Source organism: Monodelphis domestica, chromosome X, assembly GCF_027887165.1.
Source record: "Monodelphis domestica isolate mMonDom1 chromosome X, mMonDom1.pri, whole genome shotgun sequence".
NCBI classification, from domain to species: Eukaryota; Metazoa; Chordata; class Mammalia; order Didelphimorphia; family Didelphidae; genus Monodelphis; species Monodelphis domestica.
The window spans coordinates 80,512,269-80,535,506 of NC_077235.1; the positions used below are offsets into that span (position 1 = coordinate 80,512,269).

At 40.8% G+C, this 23,238-nt stretch overlaps 1 protein-coding gene across 1 annotated transcript in view; it reads left to right on the forward strand.

The window, feature by feature from the left end:
- Positions 1 to 23,238, forward strand: part of COL4A6 (collagen type IV alpha 6 chain) — a 216,767-nt gene that overhangs the window by 22,211 nt on the left and 171,318 nt on the right. The window contains exon 2 of the mRNA XM_056809860.1: positions 20,689 to 20,748. Coding sequence (XP_056665838.1) covers positions 20,689 to 20,748 — 60 coding nt within the window. The remainder of the gene's footprint in view (positions 1 to 20,688; positions 20,749 to 23,238) is intronic.

The following is a 23,238-nucleotide window of genomic DNA, read 5'->3' on the forward strand; positions in this document are numbered from 1 at the left end:
ACCACCTCTTGGCAGGTGGATCCTATGATATAGCCCCTTTGAACCTGAAGGGTTCTTGGAGGTTGCCTGGTCCAACCCTTTCCTTTGACAAATAAGGAAACTAAGGCTCAAGGAGCTGAAGTGACATGCTTACACTTCTAAGTGTTTGGGGTAGGATTTGAACTCATGTCTTCCTGCCTCCAAGTCCAATGCTAGGCCATTATACTTCTTTATTAGAAAATGCTCTAAAGCAGTAATAATAAGAGAAATATAAACTAAAACGGTTCTGGGGTTCCTCTTCACACACATCAGATTGGCAAAGATGACAAAAGAAGAATGAAGGAAGGGGCAGCTGGGTGGCTCAGTGGATAGAGAGCCAGCCCTGGAGTCTGGAGGTCCTGAGTTCAAATCTGACCTCAGAGACTTCTTAGCTGTGTGACCCTGGGCAAGTCACTTGATCCCCATTGACAAGTCCTTACTGCTGTTCTGCCCTGGAACCAATACAGAGTATTGACTCTAAGACAAAAGGTAAGGGTCTAAAAAAAGAAAGAAGAATGAAGGAAATAAGAATTTATTAATCACCAGGTATTTACAGTTTTCTCTTTTGATACTTCTAATAATCCTGTGGGGTAGGTGCTATTGTTATTCCCATTTTATAGTTGAGGAAACAGAGGTTAAGTGATTTGCCTAGGATCACACACACAATAAGTGTCTAAACCTGGATCTGAACTCAGATTTTCCTGACTGCAGGCCCAGTGTTCTCTCTACTATGCTACCTGGCTGCCTTAGAGAAAGGAAAACCTGAACATCAGGATGTGACAGGGAAGTGGAACCCTGGTGGCGTATCATTGTGTTCCTGGGCAGTATGAAGAAGTGAATTGAGAATCCGAAGACCTAAGTTCAACTGTTGCCTCAAATACTTAATAACTGTGTAGCTCCGAATAAATCTGTGCCTCAGTTTCCTCCTCTTTAAATGAGGGGGTTGGCTTTTTGATTTTGCATCTAGCTCTAAATGCATAATCCTAAAAATCCTAACCACAGACTTTTGGCTTCTTTTCCATTCTTTAGTTTAAAAAAAATTTACGTATGTATATGCACACACACATTTATATATATTTCCAGTGTGCAAAAACCTAGTTTCTTTCCTCTGCTCTTTTCCCTCCATTGAAAAAAGAAAAGAAAAACAAAAACCCTTGTAACAAAAATACGTAGTTGAGCAAAACCATTTCCTGCTCTGATCAGAATTCTTAAGTCTTCCAAAGTTCTTTTGTCATCTTTGCCAAACTGATGATTATGAAGAGGAAACTCAGTTATTTTAATAGGAATTTCTCTTATTATTACTAATTTGAAGCATTTTTTCACATAGAAGCAGAATGGCTTCCTGGATGGGGTATTGGACTTGGAGACAGGAAGACATGAGTTCAAATCCCACCTCAAACATTACCGTATGAATTATTCTCCTGGTTCTGCTTACTTTACTGTGCATCAGTTCATACAAACTTTCCCAGGTTTCTTTAGAATCCATCTCTTCCATCATTTTTGAAGGAATAAGATTCTATCATATTCATATACTATAACATGTTCAACCATTTCCCTAACTGATGAGTCCTGCCATGGCTCTTCCCCATAATGTGGTTCTTTGTCACCACAAAAAGAACTTCTATGAATATTTTGGAAATATGGGCTCCTTTCCCTTTTTTGATCTCTTTGATGTATTGGGACATCTGGGACAAAATGTATGGCTTTTAATTTCAGTATAGAGTTCTTCCTAGCAGAAACACTATAGAATCCATCCAAAGACTGTTCTCTTATTTCAGTGATTGCTCCTTGTTTTCTTACTTGGTTTCAATCTCCCTCACTTCTTCCTTTGCCCCTTTAGAGACATATTAATGAACGATGTACTAGCAGATTAGTGGGGTCAGGATTTGACAGGGAACAGGGAAATTTCTTTTCACTGGTTGGCCTTATTTTGGTAGGAGAACAACATACTGCTAGCTTTCCTTCATGTGGTCTTAATATTAATGACCCCTGAATCTGTAAATGATTAATGTCAATCCTGGGTTTAATAGATTTGTTTCTGGAAAGACTTATGAACTCTTTTTATAAACTTGAAAGCACATTCCTTTGAAATGATATTCCTGCTTGACCATGAGGGAGCCCTTGCCCTCAGGTCATATAAATTTTTATTTCTTTATTAACAACAAAAAGAGCCATTCCATTTTTATTATGATTTATTGATTTGTTTTTAATATCTGAACTTTTGCAACATGCATGAGGGTCCAAGAGGAAAGCATTATTTCTGCCCTAACAACTATTAGACATTTTTCTTTCTTGCATTTTCTTTTCTTTTTTAAAAAGAACCCTTACCTTCTGTCTTAGAATGGATACAAATATCAGTTCTAAGGTAGAAGAGTGGTAAGGGTGAGTCGATTGGGGTTAAGAGACTTGCCCAGGGTCACAATGTTTGAGGCCAAATGTGAACCCAGATCCTCCTGACTCTAAGCCTGGCCCTCTGACTTCTTGCATTTTCTTCTGGGAAATTAGCATATATATATTTTATATTTATTTTATTTTAATAACTTATTTCCACATGTTTTCCAAAGTAATATGGTCCATATTGTCTCCCTCCCTTTGTCTGTCTCTCCTCCTGGAGCTGACAAGCAATTCAATCTGTGTTATATGTGTATTATCACACAAAACATTTCCATATTATTCATTTTTGTAAGGGAATAATCTTATAAACCAAAACCCCAAAGCATGTGCCCAAATAAACAATCATATGTTTTCATCTGCATTTCTACTCTAAAAGTTCTTTCTCTGAGGTGGACAGCATTCTTAGTCGTAAGTCCCTCAGAATTGTCCTACATCTTTGTATTGCTGTTAGTTTATCACATGATCATTCCACAATATTTCAGTTACTATGTGTAATGTTCTCCTGGTTCTGCTCATTTCCCTCTGCATCAGTTCATGGAGGTCTTTCAGGCTCTTTCTGAAATCACCCTGCTCACCATTCCTTGTAGTATAATAGTATTCCATCACCATCACGTACCACAGTTTGTTCAGCCATTCCCCAAGTGAGGGACATCCCTTTAGTTTCCAATTCTTTGCAATCACAAAAAGCACGGCTCTCAATATTTTTGTACAGACAGGTCCTTTCCTATTTCTAGCGTATATTTTTAAGAAAGGAACAATGGGTTTGTGACTCCAGTATTTGGAATCACAGAATCAAAGAGTTGGAATGGGACTTCAGTGATCATGTAGCCCAGGGGTTCTTAACCTGGGAGTCCCTGAGCTTGTTCATCCATCTATTTATTTATTCACTTATTTATTTGGGGGTTTTGCTTATATATTTTGGAGCCACCTGCACATTTTACTGATGAGATCCATAATAAAACAGTTTGGAGACTTACTGCTCTAGAGAATTAAGACTGACTGGTGGACATGATGAGGAGATGGACTTTGGCTGCATCAAAATCACAACTTCCTGTTGGTTTCCTTATTATTTGAGGTGTTCATACAGAGTTTAGGTCCACAGCTGCAAGGGATGTTGTAGAGTAAGGCTCGTGCTTAAAAAATTATTTCAGTCTTTTCTTCTTAAATTTTGAGCTCGAAATTCTCTCCCTCCCTTCCCCTACCTCTCTCACCCTCTGAGAAGGCAAGCAATATGATATCAATTATACATGTAAAATCATGCAAAACATATAGGGTAATATTTCAAGAAAAGTCAGAAAGTAAAGAAAGTGAGAAAATTATACTTCAATTCTCACTTAGTTCTCTCTCTCTGGAGGTAGATAGCATTTTTTTCATCATGGGTCCTTTGGAGTTTTCTATTGATCAGAGTATAAATCTTTCACTATTGATCATCATTGCTATGTTGATGTTCCTGTGCATAATGATCTCCTGGTTCTTCACTTTCTATCATTTCATATACGTCTTCTTGGGTCTTTCTGAAACCAACCCCATATCTTATAGCACAATAGTGCCCCCTCACAATACTGTGCCACAACTTGTTTGGTCTTTCTCCAATCGATGATTTCTAATTCTTTGCCATCATAAAAAGAGTGACTATAAATATTTTTGTACATAATAGGCCTTTTAATTTGATCTCTTAGGGATGTGGAGTTAGTAGTAGTATTTGGATGTGGAGTTAGTAGTAGTATTGTTGGGTCATAGAGTATGCACAGTGCTTTGGGCATAGTTTCAAGTTGCTCTACAGAATGGTTGAACCAGTTCACTACTCCCCCAACAATTCATTAGTGCACCTCCCCCCCCCCTCATCCCCGCCAGCATCTGCTATTTTTGACGGGTGTGAGGTGGTACCTCAGAGTTGTTTTAATTTGCCTTTCTCTAATCAATAGCATTTTTATATTACTATAGATAACTTTGATTTCTTCTTCTGAAAATGGCCAGTTCATATATTTTGACCATTTAGCAATTGGGGAATGGCTCTTATTTTTATAAAATTAACTCAGTTCTATAATCAGTATATAATGAGGGTTTTACTAGAGAAACTTGATGTAAAATTTTTGTTATTACTTCAATGGCTATGGTACCTTTTAGTGCAATGTAATTTCTCTACTTACCTTTTAAAATTTGGTCTCTTTGCCTTTGCTTTGTCTAAGATTATTATTGCTACTGCTGCCTTTTTTACTTGAGCTGAAGCATATTAGGTAAAACCAAGCTTCTAATTCTCTTCTCATAATTTTCTTGCATCCTCTCACTTCTTTCCCCAATATTTCCTCTACCACTCTTCTCTTTTTCTTTAACTCTTCCAGGAATTCTTGTTGGGCTTGGATCTAATTAGCATTTTTCTAATGAGGATTTTTTGGTAGCTGTTTTCACATTATTGTCTTCTTCTGAGTTATGTCTTGGTCTTCCCTACTACTGTAGTAGCTTTTTGTGCTCAAGTTCTTTTTTTGTTCTTTGCTGTTTTTCCAGCCTGTTTTTTAAAATTTTGACCTTCATGTTAAATTTGGACTCTGCTCACCTCGGGTTAGGGGGTACTGTCCCAAGCTTCAAGTTTTTTCATGATGCTATTTTCAGAGCTAGTTCTAGGGGTCTGCAAGTTTGGGGTGGTATCATAGAGATATGGTCACTACTCTTTTGGTCTACACTCTGGTCTTCACATAGTAAAGGCCCGTGGTCCCCTGCAGTTACATGCTTTAGAACTGTGACTAGGGCCTTTGTTCCCTCATGAGTGACCACTAGTGTTCTTCTCTACCCTGTATCTGTGACCCAGAACACCATATGGGCAGTAGAATTGCCAATCAGCTCCAGTTCACCCAGGGCTGGCAAAGGGTCTCCTGTAATCTCTTTCTGATCAGTTGTCCCCCACCTTTGCTGTCTGTGTACTGAGAGCTCCTAAAGCTGCTGTTGCTCTGCTTTTGCCACTGCCACTGCCACCAGTTTTGACTCCAGATATGCTTTAACCCAGTAGTCACACACCTCTCCTGCGGACCTAAGTTTTCTTAGACTGGAAAAATATCCCTCCCTAATTTTTTGTTGGTTCTGCTGCTCCAAAATTTGATTTGAGGCTTTATTTTAAAATTGTTTGGAGGGAAATTTTGGGACAGTTTAGCTGGGTGGCTGCCCCTAATATACCATCTTAATTTTCCCTGGAGCTAGTTATTTAAAAAAGAATATTTTGATGATTGTATTTCAGTAGAATTGATTTCCTTTATGATACTCTGTTTCTTCTTTTATACATTTAAAAGCATTCTTAAAAACATTAAACCCTTACCTTGCATCTTAGACTCAATACTATGGATTAGTTCCAAGGCAGAAGAGTGGCAAGGGCTAGGGGGTAATGGGACTTGCCCAGGGTCACACAGCTAGGAAGTGTCTGAGGTCACTTTTGAACCCAGGACCTTCTGTCTCTAGGCCTGACTCTCTATCCACTGAACCACCTGACTGCCCCTCTGAAAGTGTTACTCTGAGAAGGCATCTATAGGTCTTACCAATCTGCCAAAGGGGTTCAGGACACAAAAAAGTTAAGGAGTCCTGCTCTATTCTAATCCACATTGGGAAAAGAATTGCCAGGGCATGTTACAGAAATGCTAAGTGGTTGCCAGCTTTTTCTTGAAGCTCTTCCATGAGAGAGAGCACATATTACTTCCTAAGGTAGCTCAATCCATTTAGGGTATCTCTACTTGTTAGGATGCTCTTCTTGACTCTAATCTGAAATTTGCTTCCTTGCAACCATAATCCATCGCTTCTAATTGTCTGCCCCCTACGGCCAGGCAAAATAAGCATAACCAGTCAGTGTGATATAGTGGGAAAGGGACTGGATTTGAAGCCAGAAGATCTGACTTGAAAACCCATCTGCCATTTAATACTTGTGAAACTTGGGCTAGTCATTTCCCCTTCTTGTACCTCATTTTTCTCCTATATAACATGAGGGCTTTGAACTAGAAAGCCTCTGAGGTTCCTTCTAGCTCTCAATCTATATGATCCCATAAGTATCCCTCTACATGACAGCATTTCAGAAACTTGAATATAACTGTGATATCCCCCATTAGTCTTCTGATCTCTAGGCCAAAAACACCTCCACTTCCTTCATTTGATCCTCATATGCCAAGATTCTAGACCTGGAGCTGGAGGGACCCTTTGAGGCCAACTAGTCCCCCTATTCATCTTATAGGGGAGGAAACTGAGACCCAGGCAGTGAAATATCTTGCTTAAGGTCATCTAGGTAAGCAGTAGCAGAGACAGGTTTCAAACTCAGATCCTCTGACTCCCAGGCTCATTTTTCTTTCCCCTTTATAATGCAGAACTCCAGATACTTTAGCATTCTACTGGCTCTCCCTCTCCACCCTCTCTAGTTTATCAGTGCCCTTCATAGGTTATGGTGCTCTGAGCCAAACTCAGTATTTCCGATGTCGTTTGACTAGGGCAGGCTGCAGAAGTATCTCCTCTTGGCTCCTGGAAGCCAGCCCTCCCTTAATGTAGCCAGAGATGGCATTAGTGCCAAATCATGTCCCTGACTCTCAGTGAACTTGCAGTCCACTAAAATCCCCACGTCTTTTTCTAACTCTCTCACCATGCCTTTCTATCTTCTACTTAGGAAGTCAAATTTTGGGAATTGAAATCTAGGGCTTGACTTTTATCCCTATTAAATTGAATTTCATTAAATTAGCCTGTCAAGAGCTTTTGGGATCCTATCATCCAGTGGATTAGCTTTCTCTTTTAGGTCTGAGTCATCCGTAAATTTGATAATGATTCCGTCAGTGCCTTTATGTGCAAATAATTGATAAAAATGTTTAATACCATAAGGCCAAGAACACATCCCTCCGGATGCCCCATAGGAAAGAAATTCCCAATGAGTTTATTTATAAATACTTATTGGCTTGGCCATTTGCCCGTTCTCAAATATGCTTAATGATACTCTTGTCTAGGACACACCTCTCCATATTTTTCACAGACTAGCACAAGATACGATATCGATAAACTAGACCTAGAACACTACCAGCTTGGGAACTTTGTCAAAAAAAAGAAATAAGGTTAGTCTGGCATGACCTATTCTTAAAGTCATGCTGGGCTTTTTAAATCACTGCTTTGTTTTCTAGATAGTTGCTATCTGTCCCTTTAATCGTTTTTCGAAACGGAATTTTGTCAGAAATCAAAATCAAGTTCACTGGCTTATAGTTGGCATTCTCTATTCCCTTCTATTTTTGAAAATTGGGACATTTGTCCTTCTCTCCTCTTGCAGTTCCTCTGCCATCCTTCAAAGATACTGACAATAGCTCAGCAATCACATCTGCCAGTGCTCTCAGTACCCAAGGATTGAGTTCATCTGCCTGGATGACTTGCATTCATCAAAGGCAGCTAGGTGCTCTCTTACTATCTCCTTATTTATCTTGGGTACTAATACCCTATTCTCTATATTTGTCTGTCCTTTCCAGTACAAAGGTCATTCTCATTGGCAGCAAAAACAGTAGCAGAATGAGAATTGACTAGCTCTGCCTTCTCTCTCTTGTCAGGTATTGTTCCATCCACCCTGAGTAGGGGGCTTATCCTTTCTTTGATCTTCCTCTTTTCTTCCATATCACTTTAAAAAAACAAAAACAAAAACAACCCCCTTCCCTCCCCCCCCCCAAAGGCCCAAGTCTTTTTAGCTTTCCTTATCTTTCTTCACTTTAGCACTCCTGACATATGCTTACAGGCATATGCCAGGCCTCTTTTGTACTTGGCCTCTTATCTTCCCTGGCTTCCATCCTCTGTATGCAAAATATATATATATATAATAATCTAAACTGGCCAGTGAGTTCTCATTACATCTACAACAGTCTCTTTAGACAGGTCCTATTTTTCTCTCCCATCCGAATTATTCCTCTCTGTATCTACAGATTTCCATTCTTGAATATTTGCTCATTCTTCCTGGGATGACTTCCCCTGAAGAATTTGAATGTATAGGAAGGATCCTACTGCATTCTTCCTCTGAACACTTTGAAATTGACTTTTTCAAAGCAGAAAGTGCATTTCACTCTTCCTGGCTTTCTTTATCACAAATTCTAAGATGGAGTTATCACTACTCCCCAAGGTTCTCATCACTTCTACTCCAGCAACCAGATCCTCCCTATTGGTGAGACCCCAACTGAAAAGAATTCCCTTTGTTGGTTCCTTTGCTTTTGAAGGATGAAATTATCATGAAGGCAATTCAAGAAGTTATTAGCTGCTCTGTTTGTTGTTGTCGTTTTTGGCAGAGAGCAGGAGCTATTGGAGAAATCCAGATAATTGAAGTTCCTCCCTCCTGTCTACAATCAGTACTGCCTGTATCTGTCCAGATTTGATTCCCTCTCTATCCACCACCCCAAATTCTTCATCTCTTTCTTTTTTTAATATCCATGTAATCTATTACTGTTCATCTTTCCTTTGATTTTCATCCAGATGAAGTAATATAACCTTTTGTTTCTTGGATTTCTTCACTTGAATATATCTTCTTAACATATATTTCCCTTTGCCCCACACTATTTTCCTATTCTGCCTTTTTAATAAGTTATACTCTTTCAGAGCCACGTTCCACTTAGGAGTCTTATCTCATGAAATCTCAGTGATAACTATGAGGTCAAGTTTACTTTTTTCCTTGAAGATGTCTACTTCATCTTGATCATTACTCATTCTTTGTGCCTTTGAGTCTAGACATTTCTAATTGTGGCTTTTATTATTGGCTTTTCCCCACCCCAGATTCTTATCTCCTGTGAATTCCTGGGTACCTCTGTTGGTATTCTTTGGTAGGCATTTTATTCCATTTCCCTACCTGTTTCTGTTTAAAACTTGTTTGATTAGGTTTGCAAGAATCCAGATTCCTATTGGCCTTTGTCTGGTGCACTCCATCCTGCCCTTTTTACATTTGAATATTTAAGTAGTTAGTTATGTGACAGAGAAGAAGTCATACAGAAATGTTCTAGTTTTGTGACCTCAGACAAGTCACTTCTCTCTCAGCCTCAGTTTCCTCAGTTGTGAAATTGAAATAACAATAACAACTACCTCCTGACTCGATTGTTGTGAGGATCAAATGAGATCATATATGTAAAATGCTTTGTAGACCATAAAGCTCTGCATGGATGTTAAGTTATTATTGTTCTTGTTGTTGTTAGATTCTTGGATTCTACTTACTTAACTAGCTGTTCACTTTCCAGACTGGGCTTTCTCTTCTGCACCCTTGGCTTTAATGGGCTGCAACAATGGAGACAGTAACAATACCCCAAATGCTTTCAGTTTCTTGCCTAAGATCCAGTGGTATCCAGCAAATGGAAGAAAAGTCTGGTCTTCAAAGAAGAAGCTCTTGATGGTTCAGTGGATAGAGCATAGGGCCTGGAGTCAGGAAGATCTGAGTTTAAATCTGGGCACTTACTATCTGTGTGACCCTGGGCAAGTCACTTCATCTGTGTTTGCCTCAATTTCCTTATCTGTAAAATGAAGATACTAAAGCAACTATCCTGGAAGGTTGTTGTAAATATCAAATGAGATAATATTTGTAAAAAGTACTGAGCACAGTACCTGGTACATAGTAGGTGCGATATAAATGATTATTCCCTTCCCTTCCCCTTTGTTCAGCAAGCATGGTACTGAGCACCTAGTAGGTCCATAATACTCATTGCTTAGAAAATTGGAAGTGGTATTTATGGACAGATTAACTCCACTCATCCTAATTAGAACACTTAGTCATACCCTATCTTTTCTATTTCTTATCACCCTTAGAAATACAAGAGTCAAAAAACTGAGGGCACTTCCCTTTTCAACATGGCTCCTGAAATTCCCTTAGGACCAAATGCTAGGTTTGACTTGCCTATTTATGCTCACCCAGATTTACTTTTTTAAATGTCTTTTATTTTTTATAATCCCTTTTTGATAGCTTTTGTTTTCATCACCTATATTTTGATTTTATTCCGTCCACTGCCCATCCCTTGAAACGGAGAGCTATGCCTAGATGGGATTTTGTAAAAAGATAAAAAAGAAGAAAGAAAACAGCTCAGCAAAGTAACTAACTGTGCTCCTTTCCCTCTGCCGAGAAGTGGGGGGAAGGGGCAGATTCTCTACTCTCTTCTTTGGGGCCACTGTAATTGGGACCATTATAATGTTGGGGTCATCGTAATTGTGTAGCATTCAGACTAGTTCTTTTAAAGTAGAGTAGTGGCAGCGATTTAGTTCATTTTCGGTATGGAAAGTCAGAAGATGAGCTGGGGCTGAATTTATGCCATGATGACCTTCGACGTATGACCTCAAGTAACCATCTTAATCAACGGGAGCCTCATCTTAGTTGCCCCATCCACAAAGTGGAGAGGTCCTCGAGAAGCCTATGGAGATGAGGCACTTTTTACTGGGCGTTATGTGATTGATTTCAAGCATTTTCTTTTCCTTTTTTAACTAAAAAATAAATGCAGTTTAAATTCCAGAACTGATGAAGTGAGCAGAGTTTCTGTTCCCCTCCTTGCCTCTTGAAGGTATCAAATTTGAGTATTAGCGCTATCTATTTCACATGATTTACTTGGAGAGAAATCTCATTTCTGAAATCATTCATGTTTAAAAGTCTGGGTTTTTTTAAAAAAAAGTCATGTACATGTGTTCAAAAATACTGAGGGAAATGGATGCATATTTAGTAGTTTGCCTGTCGAGAGCTTTGTAAACCGAACACATGCTAGCCAGGAGGGCTTGTAAACCTTTACGTTTTGCTAATGTATTTTGGGGTTCCAGTGATTCTAAAACATGTGGCCATTGCTGGCTGAATCATTAGGGAGGGGGAGCGCCCTGGACCTGCCATCTTATTTCTAGCCATAGGAACCGAGCCAAGTTCTTTAGCCTATTTTGGCTTGCTGGGAAAATTCCAGTTTTAATAAAATCATGTGCCTGCTTATTTGGGTTAAATAACTATTATTAACATAATAGCTACATACTTTATCTCAGGCCCCTTCTCTCTGGCCCTAAGCACTTTTTAAAATAATTTGAATTGGAGACTCATTAAATATTGTGTGTTGTCTCTTTAAACCTGGTGCAAGAGTGACTAACCTAACTATTCCAATAATGTGTAGCCTCCACATTCCTTTACACAAATGGGATTTCAGTGAGGCGTATCTAAAGGGAGTTACCAGAGGAGAGCCTCCTGAACAGGCCGAGGCCACCATATGCTCCCTTCCTCCTTCTTTGATAGGAGACCACCCAACAGAGCTCTTCTGTAGGTCATAAAGTGTGTTGGAATGAATGGAAACGAGCTGAAAAACAGCCTTAAAATCTCACCAGGGGAGAGATTTCCACATCACCACCCACTTAATCCTAATTTTGGTTCAATGAGGATTTCCCTTTTGTTTGTTTGTTTGCATTTTTCAATTAAATTTTATTTTTGCAATTAACAAGAATCGATTTTCCTCCTCCTCCACTTCCTCCATTGGCAAAAAAGAACAACAAAATTCTTGAGACAAACAGAGTCAAGAAAAACAAATTTCTGCTTTGGCCCTACCCCCCCCCCCAAATGGTCTCCATCTTCACCCTGAATCCATTACTGTTCTTTCTTTTTTGAAACCCTTACCTTCTGTCTTAGAAGAGTTTTTTTAGGTATTGATTCTAAGACAGGAGAGCAGTGAGGTCTAGGTAAATGGGGGTTAAGTAACTTGTCCAGGGTCACCCAGCTAGGAGACTTCTGAGCCCAGACTTGAACCCAAGACCTTCCAAATCCATGCCTGGCTCTCTATCCACTGAACCACCCAGCTGTGCTTCCATTACCTTTCAGTCCAGAGGTGGATAGAATTTTTCATTCACCATGGGTCCTTTGGAATTGTTGTCAGTCATTGGGTTGATAGAATTCTTAAGTCTTTCAGAGTTGTTTGTTTTTATAATGTTGGCAATGAGCATTTCTTATGGGCCAGTCATTGTGCTAGATGCTGGGGAGACAAAGATAAAAATATTCCCTGACCTCAAGGATTTTACCTCCTATTAAGGGCAGAGGTGGAAGACATAATGTGTGTGTGTGTGTATATATATATAGTGAAATAATTAGAAACAGGTATATGCATAGTGGCAGCTAGGTGACCCAGTGGATGGAGAGCCAGACCTGAAGATAGGAGATAACCTCAGATACTTCCTAACTGGATGACCCTGGGTAAGTCACTTCATCCCCATTGCCTGGCCCTTACTGCTCTTCTGCCTCAGAACCGATACATAGTATTGATTCTAAGGCAGACAGTAAAGATTTACAATAAAAGTGAATGCACAGTAATAGGGCTCAGGATGGGTCTTGTCATTTTCTGGTTAGAGGGACAAGGGCAGATTCACCTTCTGTGTATCTTGTATCTTGTATCTTGTATCACCTATCTGTGTATCTTGGAGCATTGAGAGGTCAAGTGCCTTCCCCAGGGTCATATAACCAAGATGTATCAGAGGCAGAATTTGAACTCAAAGCTTCCTGTCTCCAAGGCCAGCTCTTTCTGCTATGTCACATGATTTCTCATGCTGTATACAAAATGATTCAGAGTGAGAGAGGGCTTTTAGATGGGAACCAAGGGGAGTAAGAATGATCTTGGATAAGAGGTGGTATGTGAGTTGAGCTTTGAAGGAAAGGAGGAGTTCTAATAATAATAAGTAATAATGATGATGATGATAATTAACATTTAGATGATGAGCTCTCTAAGATTTGCAAAGCATTTTGCACATATTACTTTAGCCACTCTTTATGATAGGTGCTATTATTATCCTCATTTTAAAAGGAGGGAATTTAGTATAAGGAAGATGTATATGTAAGGAGATATGAGTGTGTGGAGGCATTCCTGGCAAGGATGGCAACTTGCACAAAGAGGCTGGAGATGGAGTGTCATGTAGGGGAACAGCCTGTAGGTCAATTTGATTGGAATGGAAAGTATGTGAGTGCAGTTAGATGAATAAAAGACTGGAATTTTTAGGTAGTAGTCAGACTGTGGAAGGCCTTAAAAAGTGGGCTGAAGAATTTGTGTTTCTTCTAAGGACTCACTGATGACAGATTAATCAGGGGAGTAAGTCAGAATGGAGAATATCATATTGGGAGTCAGAGGACCTGGATTCAATCAGGGGTCTGCTATTTACTCTCCATATGACCTTGGGCAAATCATTTACCTTTTTAGGCCTCAGTTTCTTCCTCTGTGAAATGAGAGGGTTGGATTAGCTGACCTCTGAAGTCTGCTCTAACACTATTCTAAGTCTTTATCATATGGATGAGCTTATGATCCTCTAGTCTTTGAAGTACCCCACAACTCAAAAGCCTCGAGGCCTCTGATTGGCTGCCCTCTGCATTCCCTCCCCACTTGGCTTCTGTGGTTCCTTGGGTAGTGTTTTCAGAATGTTATTCTGGCAGCTGGCTGGAAGATGACTTGGGAAAACAAGGAGAGTAATTAGGCAGCTATTGTAATAGTCTAAGAGAACAGTAATGGAGGCCTGAATGAGACTGGTAGCTATGTGTGAGTGAGTGGCAAGAAGGGGACAAATCAGAGAGATGTGGCAATTTGAGCCACAACACATTTATTCAGCACTTACTGGGTTGAAGGTACTGTGGATAGAGAGGAATAGGTTCTGGATCTGTGATTTTATTGCTAGTGGGAACTTCCCCATGAGGAGGAAATTCCCTTTACTGAGGCAGATCAGGACCTATTTATTTAGAGCCTTATAGTTCTGTATTCATGTTGCTTTTCACTGGGAATTGCTTCCTGCCCACAAATAGCTTATAGTTTATTGGGTGGAGACATTGTGGAGGCAGAAGCAACACAATGTGACTATGAGATACTTGTTTGCATTGCTTGTCCAGGGAAGGAATTTGGTATACTATCTCAACACAGGCAACTTGAATAATCTAGCTAGTAGAGGTAGGCAGGTACCAAATCATGAGACTACAGAATATGAGAATGGAAGTGGGCCTCAGCCATCATCTGGTCCAATTTAGATAGGGAAGATCCTTGATAAGACATACCTGTCAGCTGATAATCTGCCTTCTGGTTGGAGATCTCCAGCAAGTGAGAGGTCCCTAGACAGCCCATTCTACTGTTAAAGAACTCTAAGTGTTAGATACCTCCCCACTTCCCACCCCAACATCAAGCCTAAATCTGCCCTTTGCAACTATCTCCTATTGCCCTTGGTTTTGCCGTCTGGGACTAAACAGGACAAAAGCTCTTCCCTCTTCTTCCTGCCAGCTTTCAAATACTCAAAGATAGCCATCCCGTGTGCCCCCAGGAGTCACCTCTTCAGGTGAATTTGATCCATCCCCTTACCTCTCAGACAAGATAGGCTAGAGCCACCTGAGGCCCCTGTCTCGTTTTGGTACAGTACTAGTCTTACAAATAGAGTTTTATTTTTTTTTTACATTGATCATATTTCCCCGGTACCCTTCCCCCTCTCCCTCCTCAGAGAGCCAGCTATCATAATAAAGAATGTACAAGAAAAAAGAGAGGCACCCCCCCCCCCAGCAATCCTGTTGAATCAATGGAGAAAATGTGTGCTCTGCTCTCTTCAGAACAGAAGGGGGAGCTGTTTTCCCGTGTTTCTTTCGGGCCCAGCTTGCTCTTTATAATTTCTTAACACTGAGTTTTGATTGTTTTGTGGTGCACAATACTATTTTTAAAAGCCTCTGGAGAGGACTGACCTTTTCCGTAGGTAGGCAGAGGTGTAAAAGCATTTAGTTGATGAAAGGAACAAGAGAAGAAATCCAAATGATGGCCAGAGGATGTTAGGGTCTATTCAGCTTCTCTCTCCCCCACTAACTCATCAGCTGCTCTGTGGTTTGACAGTCCTCTCTCCATGGTGGCAGAAACCAAGCAACTCCGCCGGCTATGGGGCCCCTCCTATGCGCGAGGCATTGTGCTGGACCTTGGCGAGAGAGAGGCAGAAAGCCCCGCAGTTGTCGCAGCCCTTTGATTTGCTCGGGCTCCTCAGGGAGATAAGGCATGCAGACAGAGACTTGGCAAATTAGCTGGGAGGCAAAAGCTGCATTGCGATTGTTTTAGAGGGTGTCGCTGCTGCCTCTGTAATGGCTCTGTCCAGGGTGCCTGAAATCCCCTCCGTTGGTCCTTGTAAACTAGGGCTGAAGCATCCAAGGGGTTTATTCTAATCGCTGTTAGTGATTGTTCCTCTACCGTGACTAGGGCGGGATCATCGATTCCGCCCGGAATCCCAGATTTAGATCTGGAGGAAGCTATTGAATTCAGTCCGCAGCTGAGGAAACTGAGGCTGAGGGAGCCAGAGACTTGCTTGGGGGTCACACAGTGGTTGCATAGCTATCAGGCAGCAGGAAAAATTCGACCACCAAAGCCAGAATTCCCCCCCCCCCTCGCCCCCAGCCACCTAGCTGCCTTTAGGGTTCTGTGATTGGTCAACGGCATTTATTGAACCTGAAATGGGCGAGGAGTTTTTAATCAGGGACAGATGTCAGAGGAGGGGTCATGGGGCTGGCTGGTTTGGTTTTCCCTCACCTTGGGCTTCTTTTGCAATCCTTTGTGTTGTGTTGTGTTGTGTTTTGTCAAGCGGAAACATTGTGAGGAGGGCTCCCTAGGCTTCCCCAGAATGCCCGAAGGGGGGCCCGAGACATGAAAAAAGACTGAAGAACCTCTAGAGAGACCAACTGGAATGAAACGGGCGCCTCGTCAAATACCTTACGTTCTAGAGTAGCAAACCCAAATCCCTAATTACAAAATGGACCCAGGTGATGGATGGGGCTGCGGGTGGGCACATCCAGCAAGAGGCCGAGGAATCCAGGGTTTGGGCACCATACCATTGGGGGAGACCTTCAGTGGAGACACTGGAGCCGGATCTGTTGATAGAAAGCTCGTGTATGTCATGGAAAAGGAAAAAGAATGGGAGCTTCTTGGGGGCTCTTTGATTTCCCTGGGAGAGGGAATTCCCACCCATTGCTGAAGTAACTGTCCAAGGTCACCCAGCCAGAAAGTGTCAGGCAGGACTTGAACACAAAGTGAAAAGATCTGAGACAAAATCTCGATTGGATGATGGTGTTTATTTATCTTTTTTCCCTTTTTAAAATTCTTCCCTTTTTGTCTTAGAATCCATACTGTGTATTGGTTCCAAGGCAATGGGGGCCAAGTGACTTGCCCAGGGACACCCAGCTGGGAAGTGTCAGGCTCCAGGCAGAGCTCTGACTCCACTGAGCCACCTAGCTGCCCCCTATTTATTTACTTTGGGTAATAATGAGGTTTCCTTGGTGGTGGGGGTGGCACTGAAACGACCACTTTAAAGACAAAAGGCATCAATGAAAGGCCTTTAAACAATGAAATAAACATCTTCAAAGGACCTATGATGAAAAATGCCAACCACCTTCAGAGAGAGACGTGATCAACTGAATGTAAACCGAAACTTATGTTAGAAACAAAGAAAATGTCTTCAAAAACAACAAAGAGGGAATAAGAGGAGAGAGATACCTCCAGAAGCCCAGTTCCAGCATAGCCGTAGAAAGCAGGGGAAGAAAATGGGAGAAATCCGTTCTGCTCTCCTTGCTCCCCAGCAGGCAGGATTCTCCTCATGGTCTTGACCCCCCCCCCCATCTCTGCTCTAACATCTGAGTTACCTTTGCCGGCTAGTATCTGGTAGCCTTTTCCTTGCCCTCTGGAGACATGGATAATAGGGGCTGTCGCTATAATCCTGGTTTGCCTCATAGAAAGTCTCTGCAGTTCTAATTCAAAGGCAGCTGAAACCTACAGAGGCCTGCCGGGCAATCAGTGGATCGGGTTCCAGGGGCAGCTGCTGATCACCTTAGTCCCCTACTCGGCAATCAGAAAGCCCGTCTCAAAGGAAATGGAAGCACCAGTATACAAATCGCATGGCTTCTTCCTTTACGATGGGCTCTGGACAGTACATCTCCCCTGCCCTGCCCTGGCAAAGATGGAGCAGTCTCCCCTCCCGATGTCTCCTAATCCTCCCTCTCTGGAAATTTCGGGGGTCCTTGGATCCCCACAAAGAGGAAAAGGCAGGACAGAAATACCGACCACACATTTTCCAAGAAATCGTCTCTGATTTTTGATGTGTGCACAAGAGACGCTGTATTGCCGGAGAGCCTTTAAGGCAGGATTTTGCTCTATCAAAGTCAACAGACAAACCCAGTGTATTCTCTATACTGTTCAATCAGTTGTGTAATTATAAAGATGTGGTCTGCTGTAGAATATCATTTGTAAACGCCTGCGTGTTCCTTTCTCAAACCTTCATCAAGGATGTTGTGTGCATAGCTCATTCTCGTGAAAAGAAAAACACCGTAGAGATGGAGAAGTAGCCATATTCTCTTTGTTTTGTTTTTTTGGGGGAGAAGGAGTGTGGATAATAAGGTCTGAGGTTTTTTCCAAGATCTTTTCTATTTTTCATGTCTTCTTTCAGATGTCTTGAGAACTGATCCCTCAAAATTATGTCCCCCTCCAACACATTCTCTGTTATAATTAATTTCAATGTTCATTTCTCTACCCATTTCCCATTTTGACATCAATGGCTTGTGTGTGTGTTTTTTAATGTTATTGATGTCTTTTTTTGTTATTACCATCATTTCTCCCAGTATTCTTTCCCCTTCCCTCCTCCAGAGAGCTATCGCAAAGAACAAATAGCATTTTTAAGACAAAAGAAGAAAAAGAATTTGGGGGGAAATCAGCATAATTGATCAATACATTAAAAAATCTTAAAACATATGCAGTGTACAACATATGAACCTCCCTCCTGTGCAGAGAGGTGGAGTGAAGACAAAACCTTCTCATATCTCTTCTTTCCAACTTTGTCCATGCTTGTTCTTTGTGATTTTGCTATATTCACTTTTGATTTGGGGGGGGGGGGCTTGACTCTTTCCATTTACAGTGTTGGAGCCATTGTGTCTAGGGGGAAACAAGGTGGTGCAGTGGATAGAGCACTGGACTTGGAGTCAGGATGATCTGATTTCAAATGTAGTTTTAGATATTTACTGTGTGACCCTGGGCAAGTCACTTAACCCTGTTTGCCTCAGTTTCCTCATCTGTCTAACAGGGGCACACTGGAGAAGGCAAATCATTCCAGCATTTTTGCCAAGAAAACTCCATGGACAATGGCAATGGGGCCACATAGAGTTACACATGACTGAACCAAAAGTTGTTTTTATTTTTTCTATTTTAGATTCTGCTTACTTTGTTCTATGTATTTATAGAGATCTTCCTCTGTATTTTTCACAACACACTTTCTTACAACGTGGTAATATTCCTTTACATATGCTTAGATTTACATTTATTCAATTTATTCAGCCATTCCCCACTTGAGACATCTACCTTGTTTCTAATTCTTTGCTATCCCCCAAAGTGCTGCTACAAATATCTTGGCATATGTGGGGGGCTTTTTTGTTATCAATGGCCTTCTTGTTGTTCATTCTTTGTTTTTGAAGAGGATTAATGACATTGGGAAGGTGATGTCTCGACTTGTGAGTTGGATTTAAGTGAGGCACAAAGTTGTTGGCTTCACCCCCCGCCTAGTAGTGGAATCTCTGCGTTAAAGGGTATGGACATTTTAGTCACTTTTTTGCATAATTCCAAATTGCATTCCAAAATGGTTATACCAAATCACAATTTCACCAACAATGCACCAGTGTGCCTGTTTTATCATAATCTCTCCCATATTGACTATTCCTATCTTTGGGCATCTTTGCAATGGCTTTTTTAAAAGGTCATTTTGAAGTTTTAAAATTTCACATCATCATCATCATAGCATTTATTTATTATTATTATTTTTAAAACCCTTACTTTCCGTCTTATAATCAATACTACATATTGGTTTCAAGGCAAAAGAGCAGTAAGGACTAGGTAATGGGGGTTAAGTGACTTGCCTGAGGTAACTCAGCGAGGAAGTTCCTGAGATCAGATCTGATCCATCTCTAGATCTGTCTCTCAATTCCCTGAGCTATCTAGCTACCTTGAATAATAATAGCAATGAGATAGTGCTTTAAGGCTTGCAAAGTGTTTTACAAATATTATCACATTTTATTCTCCCAATAATCCTGGAAAGTAAGTGCTTTTATGATCCTCATTTTACAGATCAGGAAACTGAGGCTGAGAAAGATTTCAGTGATTTGCTTAGGGTGACACAATTAGTAGCATCTGAGTTAGAATTTGTACTCAGATCTACCTAATTCCAAGTCCAGCACTGTGTCCTTTATGCTACTTAGCTCATTTTTATTTCTTTTTCTATCTTAGTACTCATTTTGATTTTTGCTCTAACAATGTAATGATCTGATTCCACACAGATAGCTGATTCTGGAATGATTCCTATACCAGTAATGAGTCTTTTCCTGTCGATTAAAATATAATTAGTTTCATTTTTGTGATATTTGTTGCCAGAAGGTCTTGATTCTTCCTCAAAGAGAGTATTCATGCTGTTGGGACTTCAGTTTCTGTGCCGTCTTGAGGTTATTGGCTTCTTTCATTTCTTATTCCTGATGCATATTTTCCAACATATTTTTCTCCAACCTTCTCCATGCTCACCTTTGCATTGAAATCACTCATTATCGGCATACATGTTGATTTAATTTTGAATGTGTTTTTGATTTTTTCATAGAATTCAGCTTCCTCTTTATTCTCGGCAACAGATGTTGGTGCATAAACTGTGATTATTTTCTTGGTGGTTGTTTTGTGAATACTTGCCATGAGCCCGGCAATGCAGGCTGACCAAAATGTCCCATGAATTGAAGTTTCTGGTTGCCTCTGGATACAGAATAAAATCAACTCTGCCACCTCCTTTCTTTGCCTGTCCCTGGAGAACCTGTGAGCCACCTGCCTGTTTTGTTCCAATTTTCTTTTGCCTTCTGGCTTCGTTTATAGTGAGGATGGCATGATTGATGAGATTCTCTCCTTCAGTAACATGTCCAAGTGTTGGTCATTGGACAAGGAGATCCCATTTAGAGGACCAATAACCAAATTAATGTTTATCGATGATCTGCAAACGGTGTGATTCCTAGTACCCCCTTTGCCTTCTTCTACCACTCTACGCATGTCACCAGGGTTACAAAAGAACGGGCAGTAATGTAGTGATGCACTTTTGGGATAAGGATGGCATCATGCCATCATTTGGGGTTGAAAATAACCCTTCTTGACACTTCCTAGCTGGGGGACCCTGGGCAAAGCCACTTTACCTCCATTATTGCCTAGCCCTTCCCACTCTTCTGCCATGGGAACAATACTTAATCTGCATTCTGAGACCTGAGGTAAGGGATGAAAAAAAGAAAGAAATAACATTTCTCTCTCTGTTTTCTTAAAGGCTTGCCATGGGTGTTCATCTGGACCCAAGTGTGACTGTAGTGGAGTAAAAGGAGAGAAGGTAAGGCCCCAGAAGGTCTTGGTAAGTCATTCAAAATGTCCACCCAGACATCTGACCACATTGCTCTTTGTTCTTTCTCCTTTTTCCTTTTTCTGTCTCTTCTTTGTTCAATTGCATCTAGTTCTAAATAACCAGTGGAAACTCTTTCCTTTAAACAAGTTCAAGCTTCCGCAACCATATACTTCTAGATTTTTTTTGAGCAAGAAGGGTTGCATAGAAATGATATCTTAAACCCCTCCAGAATCTCCAAAGTTCTCCCTCCAGAGGCTCATTCTGATCTTCATTGAGACATTCATCCTTGATCTTTACTTGAACAGGGAACTATGGACATGAACATAACTGAGGTAGAGGAGGAGGAAGGCTACAAAGGCAAATGAATGGCCCTAACATTTGCAATCCTAGTTTCCCCTGCCATCACACGGGCTAAGATGAAACTGTATTTTGTATATCAGTGAATTTGCTATCGTCCTTGCTCCATTTCATGAGACAGGAAGTAAGGGTTTTCTGATGACTAGTTCTTGTGCTTTTTTGCTTCCTAATTGGTTATCGGTACTTGAATATTTCAAGGGTTGGTAATTTCTGTAGTATGAGTAGGCACTCTATGTTGGACTGTTGTTGGTACCTCTCACAGGATAATGCTATTAATCTTATGGGTTCCCCTGTGTATCCTAAAGTTGTCTAATTTCCCTTTGGCCAAGTTGAACTGTCCTAAGAGATTTCTGGCTACTGATGAAAATTCTTAACTCCATCAGTATTCCTTAGAAGTCTGTCTGGACCCTCTCCATCTATTCTTCCCCACTCCTTTTATTCCATCCATCTGTTAAAGGTGTTTTTGATTGTTTCAGTCGTGACTGATTCTTCATGATCCCTTTTTTTTGACAAAGATATTGGAGTGGTTTGCCATTTCCCTCTTTGGTTCATTTTCAGATGAGGAAACTGAGGCTCCAGATGAGGACAGTGAGGATTAAGTGATATGCCCAGGGTCACAGAGCTACTAAGTATATGAGGTCAGATTTGAACTCAGGTCTTCCTGATTCTAGGCCTAGCAGTCTATCCACTGAGCCACATAGCTGCCCCCAAAAGTGTTTAGCTCAAATGAATTTGGGCTGTTCCTACCTGTGATTCTTATCTCCCTAGAGGGCCACATCTTCAGTGAAATAATCGAGTCTGTCTTAATCCTGGTGAGAGGATTTATGCCTATTATATCGAGTTATTTGTATTTTTGAATTTTGGCTTGAGGCTCAGATTTGTTCCTCCAATCTCTTTACTTACTCCTTTGTTCCTAGCAAATCCAAGGAATGCCCACCCTAGAGTATCTTCCAGGATAGGGTGATAGAAAAGTGAGATTGTGGGTTCTACCTTATCTGGTTTATAAGAACCAGTTCAGGTCAGGTGGATCTGCAAGTAACAGAACAGAGTCCTTGACTTTCAATTGGGGCGAATGGAGAATGTCCCACTTAAAATGGAATGGACCTGATCATAGAGGCTGAGCAAGTGATTTTTCCCCCATCATTAACCAAGGAATTGGGGAGGGACTGAGAAAATGATGGACCACCTCCTCATTGGCTCTTCACCAGTTAAAGATGACTTGAGATATCTAGGGGAGGGCGTAATAATGAGCTTCCAAATTGTACTTCAGGATCCACGAAGCTTTTTTTCAGGGTCTTCGATCACCGAGAGAGATCATTGATCAGTTAATTTATTGGTTATTGCTAGCGTAATCAATAAACTGATTTTCTTACCTGGCTCTTGGAAATTTTAATCATCACACTAACTTACTACCTTTTTGATCTTGGGCTAGACATTTCTTCTCCCTGGGGCTCAGTTTCCTTCTCTATAAAATGAAGAGATTGGACTGGGGGTTCTAAAGTTCCTTTCAGCTCTAGACCTAGGATCCTATGTGTAATCTAGAACAAATCACTTAGCCTTTTGGGACCTCCATTTCCTTTCTGTAAAATAAATGAGTGATTTGGACAAGATGGCTCCTCCAGTTCTAGATCTCAAATCCTATGATTCCTTCTTATTGACAGATGAATTAGTCTGATTCTGGATTTCAAGACACAAAAGGAATCACACCTGCCTTTACTTGTACTATAGCATTTATAATATATTTGGGGTAGTTTGGTGGTGCAATGGATAGAGTGCTGGGCCTGGAGTCACAGGAAGACCTGAGTTCTAATCCAGTCTCAGACACTTACTAGCTATGTGACCTTGAGAAAGTCACTTATCCTCTGTTTGCCTTAGTTTCCTCAAATATAAAATGAAGAAAAAAACAGCACTCACTTTGCAAGGCTGTTGTGAGATTCAAAAGAGATAATCATTTAAGATGCTTAGCACTGTGTCTGGCACACAATTAACATTATATAAACCTTAACTATTGTTGTTATTATAGCATACAAGTCCTCTAGAAGACACTAGTACCAAAGCAGCCAAGTCAATGAGTAGGGAATTACTTAATAGCCAGGTGTTGTGTTAAGTGCTAGGAATATA